We start from the raw sequence: 10,047 nt of genomic DNA, 5'->3' as shown, positions 1-10,047 counted from the left end.
TATATATATATATATATATATATATATATATATATATATATCATAAAATCTTTCAAAAAAATCTAATATAAATATTATATATGTTGGTCAGAGGGTCTCTTCGCCTCATCTACAACCATCATTTCCCAAAAGTCACCACACATCTGAAAGAATTGAGAGAACTCTGAATAATGGCAGATTGCTGGTGTTTAGAAAAAGATTGGGAAAATAGATATTTTACAGAGTGGGAGTTTCAACAGTATATTTGTGTTCTCTTCTGTGTGTGTGTGTGTGTGTGTGTGTGTGTGTGTGTGTGTGTGTGTGTGTGCGTGTGTGTGTTTGTACATATCCGAGTGGGTGTTTGAGCAGTTGGAGTATTGCTCCCCTTTGAACTCACAGTGATACTGACTCAGGATTGACTCATGCAATAAACAGAATAGAGTATCACAGCATAGAATCAATCAAATGCATAGAAAATAGAAACATTTTATTGACTTTTCTATTTATATAATATAATCTATAATATAAGACATTCTATTAAATATGAATAGCATTTGGGAAAGCTTGGGGAAAGGGAGGAAGACACTCAAGGAAAAAAATACAACAACAGTCCTGGGCTGTTCTAGTCATGCTGTTTTATACCCTGTATGTTATTCTCAATTTCTCAGATCTGGCCTTGGTACAAATGAATCCAATAGGCTATAATCAGCTAATAAGGTTAGCACTCACACAATACATAATATACAAAAGGGTGCAGTGTTGTGGCTTTGTAGTGGCAATTAAAGGTTTGGAAGCTGTCAGTTAAAGGCTAAAACAGCATTTTATTTGGTATTGCAATCAATGAAGTTAACCAGGCATCTGCCATCATAAGTGGATTATTCATAGCTAGATTTGACAGCATTGTGGTTGTGTAATTCCGTTTACTAAGCAGGGCTCGGATCTGGCATTTTAAACATTGTGACAGACTCAGAGTCCAGATTCATGGTGGGCGTTAGAACAGAGGTGTCAAATGAGAGCGCTTTCATCCCTGGCTGAGTCTTTCCCTCAAATTTCAGTGTTAATGTGTTCTGCCTTCCACAAGCTTGTACTTTCAAATTATTTACACTTGGTTGTACTGAGAAGGACTATCTGTGTAAACCATAAAGTTTGCAATGGATAGTTTACTTCAAAATGAAAATTCTGTCATTATTTACTAACCTTCATGGCGTTTCTAACTTGTATGATGTTATTTTTTTCTGCAACATTATCAAAAAAAAATGACTTTTTATTTTTGCTGAACTATTAAATGTAATATTTACTATTTATTTATTATTTAATATTACTTAAATATTATTATTAATAATAATAAATGCAATTTTCCCATACAGGTATTACCACTGTGCTGACCATGACCACTATCAACACCCACCTGAGAGAAACACTTCCGAAGATCCCCTATGTCAAAGCCATAGACATGTATTTGATGGGCTGTTTCGTCTTTGTCTTCTTGGCTCTGCTGGAATATGCTTTTGTCAACTACATTTTCTTTGGACGAGGGCCTCAGATGCAGAAGAAGTTGGCCGAGAAAGCTGAAAAAGCCAATAACGACCGCAACAAGTATGACGGCAACAAGGTAAAAGTCATTTAGGGTTAGGGTTTGGAAAATGACTGTATTGTGTGCTAAAGAATTGAGTGTTAGCATGTTTCATTTTTTTTCAAATGAAAAGTTGTGTTTTGGTAGCTCTGGGGGATATGATACAATAGCATGAGCGAAGAAGAGGAAAAAACACAAATGTGAAGTTTCTAAGTAACAGTAATGAAGTGTGTGAAAATTAAGTATCATTAGCTGACAACACTGCAATATTAAAGGAGACAAAGATTTGTAAAAGCCTTCAAAATGCTTTAGGCAACTAGGGTTAGTACTGTACAACACTGGTTTATAACTGATAAAATTATAAATGTAAACCATGAACCAAAAACTTGCCGCATGCAAATAATCCTCACACCTTGTCCTAACCAGACATGACACGACACTGCGACAGGCAATAAAAGGCATCTTTTCCATGTTAATCAAGAGGTTTTGTCATAACCAGCTGTGACAGCAATACTCAACGCATGACAGGATTCTATTTTAGAAAAGGTTTCTACTTCTGCGAATTAGAGGCTGGAACAGCAACATACCAACTATGACAATGATCATCTCAAGTGATGATTATGTGCTTTATTTAATGTTAAAAGTATCTAAAGTAAGTTTGAATATCATTTTGCGTGACCCTTTATAGCCATGCTTAAAGTGCCTATGGGTAATTTAATTTATCTTGAAAATAAAGGAAACATGATCAGTAACATTTAAACTCAGTGTGAACAAACAACTGTATTCCATAACAAAGATTGTATCAGTCACTCAGTATGTATATTTAATAATGTTAAAATGGTTTCATATTTATGAATTAGATTATGTACTTACCCATTTTGTTGCGAGTGCAGTGCACTTGCAGAGAACCCGCAAACACACTCTTCTGATTGACTGTGATTTGTGATGGATTATTGATTGATTTGTGATTTGACAAATTGCTTGTTGCTGGAATCTTGTCACATCATGTCTGGTTAGGACATGGTGTTAATATGATCAAATTAAGCAACATGTTTGCTAAGCCAAATGCGGTTTCATGCTGCACTTTTTCGAGTGGTACAGTATACTTTCCTGCTGGAAAATGCTCCAGTTTTTTTTAAAGTTTATTTAAGAGCCTCTCCCACTACTGATGAAATTCTTTATTCTTCCTGCATGTTTGACCCTGGAATATTGTGTCAGAAATACTGTATGGCCGCTGTCATCCGCATGTGAATAGTTATGCAAAAACCACAATGTCCTGAAATATGTCATTTTCCCTTTTAATCAAAAGACAAATTCCAGGCTCAAGTTGAGATTTTTGTGGTTTATAGCAGATGAAGAACAAACTCTTGTTTGTGTTTTTTCTGACTAGTCTGTTCAGGAGGGAGGCAACTGCAAGCCATCATCTGTTAAACAATCCAATCAGGTACAAGGCCACCGTCACTCACAAGGGGTGAGTGTGTGTTTTGCTGGCTGTTTTGTCAACATTTGTAGCTTCCTAGGCTTAAAAATAGGCTTATTCACTTTTAGAAAGTTAGAAAATGCTTCCCATATGTTTTCTTGTTAATGTCCAAGACTGAGTGTTCAATGGTTTTAAGCACTTGGTAGACTGTAATGCATGAAACCATCAAAATTCAAGAAACATCTTAAAACAAATTTATTTTTTATATTATTCTGTCATATCAATTTTGGATTTTATTTTATTTTATATTTAGAATTTTGCTAATGCAGTTCATGTAATGCTAATAAATGACAAAGTTTGATTTTAGAAACATTTCATTTTAAAATTACATTTTTGGGTCGCTGCTTGATATCCAATGTAAAATTTGGGTCCTGATTCAAAACTAGTTGAGAACCACTCAAAACACAAGTTCTTTTGTGCCAGCTTTTGTTTCTTTGTTTTTTTCTTCCTTCATATGTAATGGTGTGATTTCTGGTCCAGTTGAAAGTTCAGCAAGATTACCAGAAATCCACTTCATTCAGTTTAATATTCTGGTTCAGTGCTCATCATCCCACAGCGCAATAATATGCTATACTCATGTACTGTTGCGGTTCTCTCATTCACCCCATCACAAACACTGATCAAGATTACGACGTGAGCTTGAGATTGTAATGATATTTTTGCAAGAATGTATTTTTGAATTATTTATTGCTGCAGAGACTCTGAGGTAACAGTAAATAAACAATCAGTCTCATGGAGGGATCTCCTCTTGTGAAATAGCCTGAACTTGCTTTTCAGTAAAATAGCAATTACTTGTGTCATTTAGCATTTTTCCTTGTTTCATACTGTTATTTTAATCCACAGTAATTCTGTTCTGTGTGTGCACCATATAATCAATTTATTTTTATTGATTAAATAAGATTATGACAAATATATTGCTTTTTTTAGGGCTCCTATGTTGTCTAGGTTACATTAGTTTCAAAGCTACACTTGATAGATGAAAACCTCTGCTCTCTAATATGATCCTTGTAAGGTTACCAACTTGTGCAACTTGTTCTTTTTTTTACAGTAGTCGCGATTCAGCTCATTAACAAAACAGCCATTTATAACCTAAATATGATTTGAGCTTACAGTTGTGCAATGTAATTATACGGAATACTACTTTTTGAAATTGTGGCTTGTTTAGAGCATCTCATTATCATACTGTTACTACAATGATGCATTAGCATGTTGATGTTTTTGTAGTACTAGAGATTATAAGATGAGTGCTTTTCAATTCTGTATGCTGTACTGGAGAGCCCAGCACTTCAGCGGTAATTAATGTCTGTGTCATGTGTCTATGGCAGGGCTTTACATATATACCTTTATTATTTTTTTCTTGTGAGCATTCCGATGTAGTGGTTACATAATGTAACTGATGAATCTAATTCAAATGACAAGATTGTGATAAACATAGCCTCATGAAGCTAGTTGTCTTTCACTTTTGTGCAAAGAACTATTCTGAGCACATTAACGGCTTTTTCATTCTTTATTTTCTTGTGATCCGCTTTTTATTTATCATTTTTTTATTTATTTATCAACTTTAAATTACTTTTTAATATTACTGTTTGTACAACTGTGTACCATTTAAAGCCTGACATATGAAAAAAAATGTAAATGTATCAGTTTATTGAACCTTTAGATAATCTTTTTTTTTTTTTTTTATCAAATTTGATACATCACATTTGTATGGCTCGTAGTATTATTTAAGAGAATATGGAGCTCACACTCAACAAGAAAAAAAAAAAGCTTTTTTTCAGCAAAGTTTTGATCATGGCCTTAGAAATGTTTGTATCAAATATAATACAGTAGGCTTTATAAAGTTAAAGACAAACGTGGTAACCAGGATTGTCTGTGCTTGCAGGTGGACTCCCAGGGATCACTTTTAGAAAGTTAGAAAATGCTTCCCATATGTTTTCTTGTTAATGTCCAAGACTGAGTGTTCAATGGTTTTAAGCACTTGGTAGACTGTAATGCATGAAACCATCAAAATTCAAGAAACATCTTAAAACAAATTTATTTTTTATATTATTCTGTCATATCAATTTTGGATTTTATTTTATTTTATATTTAGAATTTTGCTAATGCAGTTCATGTAATGCTAATAAATGACAAAGTTTGATTTTAGAAACATTTCATTTTAAAATTACATTTTTGGGTCGCTGCTTGATATCCAATGTAAAATTTGGGTCCTGATTCAAAACTAGTTGAGAACCACTCAAAACACAAGTTCTTTTGTGCCAGCTTTTGTTTCTTTGTTTTTTTCTTCCTTCATATGTAATGGTGTGATTTCTGGTCCAGTTGAAAGTTCAGCAAGATTACCAGAAATCCACTTCATTCAGTTTAATATTCTGGTTCAGTGCTCATCATCCCACAGCGCAATAATATGCTATACTCATGTACTGTTGCGGTTCTCTCATTCACCCCATCACAAACACTGATCAAGATTACGACGTGAGCTTGAGATTGTAATGATATTTTTGCAAGAATGTATTTTTGAATTATTTATTGCTGCAGAGACTCTGAGGTAACAGTAAATAAACAATCAGTCTCATGGAGGGATCTCCTCTTGTGAAATAGCCTGAACTTGCTTTTCAGTAAAATAGCAATTACTTGTGTCATTTAGCATTTTTCCTTGTTTCATACTGTTATTTTAATCCACAGTAATTCTGTTCTGTGTGTGCACCATATAATCAATTTATTTTTATTGATTAAATAAGATTATGACAAATATATTGCTTTTTTTAGGGCTCCTATGTTGTCTAGGTTACATTAGTTTCAAAGCTACACTTGATAGATGAAAACCTCTGCTCTCTAATATGATCCTTGTAAGGTTACCAACTTGTGCAACTTGTTCTTTTTTTTACAGTAGTCGCGATTCAGCTCATTAACAAAACAGCCATTTATAACCTAAATATGATTTGAGCTTACAGTTGTGCAATGTAATTATACGGAATACTACTTTTTGAAATTGTGGCTTGTTTAGAGCATCTCATTATCATACTGTTACTACAATGATGCATTAGCATGTTGATGTTTTTGTAGTACTAGAGATTATAAGATGAGTGCTTTTCAATTCTGTATGCTGTACTGGAGAGCCCAGCACTTCAGCGGTAATTAATGTCTGTGTCATGTGTCTCTTTACATATATTACATATATACCTTTATTATTTTTTTCTTGTGAGCATTCCGATGTAGTGGTTACATAATGAATCTAATTAATCTAATTCAAATGACAAGATTGTGATAAACATAGCCTCATGAAGCTAGTTGTCTTTCACTTTTGTGCAAAGAACTATTCTGAGCACATTAACGGCTTTTTCATTCTTTATTTTCTTGTGATCCGCTTTTTATTTATCATTTTTTTATTTATTTATCAACTTTAAATTACTTTTTAATATTACTGTTTGTACAACTGTGTACCATTTAAAGCCTGACATATGAAAAAAAATGTAAATGTATCAGTTTATTGAACCTTTAGATAATCTTTTTTTTTTTTTTTTATCAAATTTGATACATCACATTTGTATGGCTCGTAGTATTATTTAAGAGAATATGGAGCTCACACTCAACAAGAAAAAAAAAAAGCTTTTTTTCAGCAAAGTTTTGATCATGGCCTTAGAAATGTTTGTATCAAATATAATACAGTAGGCTTTATAAAGTTAAAGACAAACGTGGTAACCAGGATTGTCTGTGCTTGCAGGTGGACTCCCAGGGAAATATCCTTCTGACCACCCTGGAGATCCACAATGAGGTGGCTGGGAATGAGGTCACCACCAGCGTTAGCGAGGCCCGAAACTCCACTTCAGTGGTGTTCGATAACTCAGGGATCCAGTATCGAAAACAGAGCACTGCACGGCCCGATGGCCGCCACAGCATGGACAGGAACACGCAGCCCAAGAAACCGCGGCTACGTAGACGCTCTTCTCAGCTCAAAATCAAAATCCCTGACCTCACAGACGTGAACGCCATTGATCGATGGTCACGGATAATATTTCCTTCAGCTTTCTCTCTTTTCAACTTGATCTACTGGCTGTATTATGTGAATTAGGCCTGAGACGTCAATGGGTTTTTGCCCCTTCACAATATTTTTTTATGTTGCCAAGTGGAAAATAGAGACTTTTTTTGCTCTGACATACTTAAGGGACGTACTTGCGCGCCATATATATCAAGGTTTTTCTACAATTTAACCTTTGTTGTGAAGGGTTCAGAAGGAAGGCTACCTGCACTAAAACCCACTCTCACATACCGTACATATGTGCTCAAACATTCCCATTCACACATACACAAAATCAGTTTTCTAAAGACTATCTCTGTACATACATGTTGCAATTTTTGAAGCCATAGGACTTCCGCATGATGCACTCAGAACTGTTTTTAATTTGTACATGTTGCTATGTTATTCCAATTGAAAGATGCTAATTGCAAATGTTTCATGCCAATAAGTCTTTATTGTTGAAGCGCAGGAGACTATTATTGAAAGAAGATTATATAGTTCTTGAAATGCAGTATATAACAAGGGTTGTAGGTCAAATCATGTCTTCAGTTTCAAAGCTCGCTACATAAACATCAGCTGCACTAAACGTTGCTGTTATGATCTTATTTAGACAAAGTTTGTATATAATCATGTTATGATATGCTTTTGGAACATGATTTTCATCCGTCTTTGGTTGATATGATTATACGCCACTTTTTTGCAATCATCATGTAAAGTGCTTCAGTACATGCAAGATAAGATAATAATTGTACACTTATCTCATTTAAAAAATATCAAGAATTAAGAAAAATAACAAAAATAAATAAATACTGCAAATGTGGAGTATTTAAATCAGGGCCTCCAAAGGATTTCCACGATGCCATCATGAACATCAAGCATAACTAGACGAACAATCCTGACATTGTGTTTTGGTTTTTGTTAGTCGATGTGTAGCATTACTGTATGATTTTCAAGTGAGAGGTTTGGGTGTTTTATTCCCCTCCATTTTTAAAGAATGCCTGTTTCATTTCAGATATCATTGTGTGGGTCTTTTGTAAACATTGTATGGCCTATTTTCAACACATCACTTCATTTCCTTCCCTTCTGGTGAGGGTTATTTCCATTGACGGTAAATGGAAAAGCTTGTAATGCATTTGAGGTAATTATACGTTGGCATTAAAACTTGTCTCAGGTTCTCGTCCAACATGAAAATGACCCAAATTTTTCTGATTGTCAGTATTCACATCATATTTGTTGTGATTAATAGGTATTATATCCTTGTGTACAGCAACAACAATTACATAGATTTAGACAGCATGATATTGTTTGCATTTAGAGATTCTACACTGATTGTGTATGATTTTGTTTTGGGAGATTTCTTTACCACCGGTCATATGCACTTACTCTGTTTCAGGGGCTGAAAACTGCTGTCTGGTTGAGAGTAATGTTATATACTCATGCTTGCAAATCATCTGAATATACATATAAATCTCTTTAAAATATCCCCCGTGTGCTGTTAACATGTCATATTAACAGGTTGCTTTGCAGTTGCATTGTGCCAGTTGATGCTTATCAGATGCTCATTAATTCTTTAATGACTTTTCTTCCCTCTTCTATTGTATGTTGTAAATATATAACCCACAATCCACACATTTGACCCATTTGTTTCTTTCTTTTTTTCTAATATTCATTTCTGAGGTTTTATTCTGTACAGTCAACCCCACAAATGACCAGATCTCTATTTATGAAATGTGTTTAAATGATTAGAGGGTTGAATGTCCTGAGGACAATATGAGGAAATGGAATAAACTTTACTCTTTCAAGTAATTGGTTTTGCCTTATTTCAAATTTTGATGAGGTGTTTTTAATAAATTGATGTCATTATCAACATCATTATGCATACAGTTATGCATACCTTCTCCCCATAAGTCGAGTCGGACACTTATTTATTAGTCCAAGTACTGGAAAGAGGAATGTTTTAAAAAAGTAAATGAAATAAAAATAAGCTATAACTGACGAGCAATGGTGTTCTTGTTGGTCTTATGAAAAGTGGTTTTATTGACCTTTTTTTCGGTGTTGGGCAAGAGCTTACAGATTTCAATAAGCTGTGCTGTTTCAACACCTGATGTTCATTATGTCTTTCCGCATTACAACTTTTTGACAGTTACAGCGATCTTCCACTAAGAGTCAAAATTACATTTATTGTTTGTTTCGTTAATAAAAATAATAATAAAGTGAAAGCCACAAATTAATCAAATTATTATTGTTGTTTATTTTTCTTATAATTGCATTTCTCGACATATGTATATAGTTGATGATGTAGATCACGGAGCGCGTTATATGGTTATATAGATAGCTTCCTCCTAACCGATTTACTTTGTTAATACGCAGAAACTGCTGTGTAAACCAATTTTAGGTTGATTTCTCTCGCATTACGTGAATAAACACTGCGGCACTATCAAAATATGTCTGTCGTTTGAGCGTGATGGTCCTCACTGCAGAACACAAGATCCAGGGGGCATGGTTGGATCCAGATCCAACTCCTCCCACCTTACATATACCTAAACCTACCCGTCTCCACCCCCTGATCCCTAAACCCACCCAACTCTACCCCTAAACCTATCAATCTCCACCCCCTAGATGTGGATCCAACCACGCCCCCTGGATCTTGTGTTCTGCAGTAAGGGGCTACTGGTTTGACCGACCAATGATGGAGTGTTCATTTTCTGTTCATTTTTTCGTTTCATACGTTTTCTGATATCCTGATGAGCCCAGCCCGGGAAAAGGTAATTCATTGTTGTTTTTTTTTTGTTGTTTTTTTACAGCTTTATCAAGTGTTTAGAGAAGGCAGATTGGACAAGCTTGCATCAGGTTTGCAAATCCTGAGCACAACACTCCATCATGCATCCAATTTAATACTAATTCAAAGGCAGTATGAGGGGAATAATAACTCTGAATACAAACTCCAGCTTATTGAGCAGTGTTGGGACTAAATACAGTATTTGACACTAGAACAGCAGG

General features: G+C 34.6%; 1 protein-coding gene across 2 annotated transcripts in view; it reads left to right on the top strand.

The window, feature by feature from the left end:
- The window catches only part of LOC107685288 (gamma-aminobutyric acid receptor subunit beta-3-like), a 73,549-nt gene extending 64,714 nt beyond the window's left edge, over positions 1–8,835 (top strand). Inside the window, exons 9-11 of one of the 2 annotated variants that reach the window (XM_016481818.1) lie at positions 1,347–1,591; positions 2,943–2,996; positions 6,754–8,835. In XM_016481818.1, the coding sequence (XP_016337304.1) occupies positions 1,347–1,591; positions 2,943–2,996; positions 6,754–7,101 (647 nt within the window). In that variant the 3' untranslated portion in view covers positions 7,102–8,835. Of the gene's footprint in view, positions 1–1,346; positions 1,592–2,942; positions 3,024–6,753 lie in introns of both variants that reach the window. The other variant, XM_016481819.1, reaches the window with a different exon arrangement.
- The last annotated feature ends 1,212 nt before the right edge of the window (positions 8,836–10,047 follow it).

The sequence above is a fragment of the Sinocyclocheilus anshuiensis genome, unplaced genomic scaffold, assembly GCF_001515605.1.
Source record: "Sinocyclocheilus anshuiensis isolate Anshui unplaced genomic scaffold, SAMN03320099.WGS_v1.1 scaffold385, whole genome shotgun sequence".
Classification (NCBI taxonomy): domain Eukaryota; kingdom Metazoa; phylum Chordata; class Actinopteri; order Cypriniformes; family Cyprinidae; genus Sinocyclocheilus; species Sinocyclocheilus anshuiensis.
This window is presented reverse-complemented; position numbering and strand designations above follow the sequence as displayed.